The sequence below is a fragment of the Entamoeba nuttalli genome, assembly GCF_000257125.1.
Source record: "Entamoeba nuttalli P19 unplaced genomic scaffold asmbl_7963, whole genome shotgun sequence".
NCBI lineage: Eukaryota > Evosea > Mastigamoebida > Endamoebidae > Entamoeba > Entamoeba nuttalli.
This window is the reverse complement of record NW_008578897.1, coordinates 1-1,016: the sequence shown is the minus strand read 5'-3', so window position 1 is coordinate 1,016 and position 1,016 is coordinate 1. Positions and strand designations below refer to the sequence as shown.

At 21.9% G+C, this 1,016-nt stretch overlaps 1 protein-coding gene across 1 annotated transcript; it reads right to left on the bottom strand.

Moving 5' to 3' along the window:
• Window positions 1-455: 455 nt before the first annotated feature.
• On the bottom strand, window positions 456-902 carry ENU1_178170 (hypothetical protein; the record flags this gene model as incomplete). Its single annotated transcript, XM_008861395.1, has 1 exon — window positions 456-902. The coding sequence occupies one exon, from the start codon at window positions 900-902 to the stop codon at window positions 456-458; it is 447 nt and encodes a 148-aa protein (XP_008859617.1).
• Between the last annotated feature and the right edge of the window lie 114 nt (window positions 903-1,016).

Here is a 1,016-nt window from a genome sequence, read left to right as displayed (position 1 = left end):
TGGTATATTCTATTAATCACTGAACAAATTATTATATAGTTGTATTAGTTATTTCACTTTGAACATACTCTCTTTTAGTTTACATTAAAATGAATCAATCAAATAAAAATGAATATTTGAATAATTGTTATATTTGTGAAGGTTATTTATATTTTGATTTGATATTTATTTTATTTATTCATTTAATCATTGTCATCATAATAATTTATTTAAATACTTGAATATTATTTTGTTAATGAATTGAATATTCTGTATTATTGATTATTCAACAATATTTCTAACTCAAGTTATTCATATTATTTATATTTCTCATTTTCATTCTTTATGATTTATTTTATATGAAAATATCAAATAAATTTTTTAAATTTATTTAACTTAAATTCTTTTTCATTAAATTATTATTTAATAGTATTTATTTAATTGGTATTCAACCAACAATACATCAATTATTCTGTTTATTTCTTTTCATCATCTTCAAATTTTGTTATTCCATTGATATTCTCGTGCGATTCATTGTTCATTTCTTTCATTCTATTCAGATATGTACAATATTCTGTATATTCATTTTCTGTAATGATGTTTAGTTCATACAACTTCTCTATTTGGTTGTGACATTTATTTATTTCTTCTTTAATAATGCTCGTTATTGTTTCAACTGAAGATTCTAACTCACTATCCTGACATTTTGTATTGTCTGGTTGTATTGTTAATTGTTTTAGAATTTGTTGTACATTTTTTTGATTCTCTAAAATTAATGACCCAAACGAATGCTTGTTCTCATGAAAATACTCTTGTAATTCAGGTTGGAAATACTTTGTGAATGTTTCTTGTAATACCATGTTATCAGGAAATAACTTTGTTCCATTGATCCATGCATCAATCTCAGTTGGTGCTTTGCTCATTTCAACTTTATTTCGTTTTTATTAGTTCATTCTTATTGTATAGTTTATTTATAGTTCAATTATACTATTAACACAGGATTTTTTTTGAATTTGTGTTGAACAAAATATTAAATA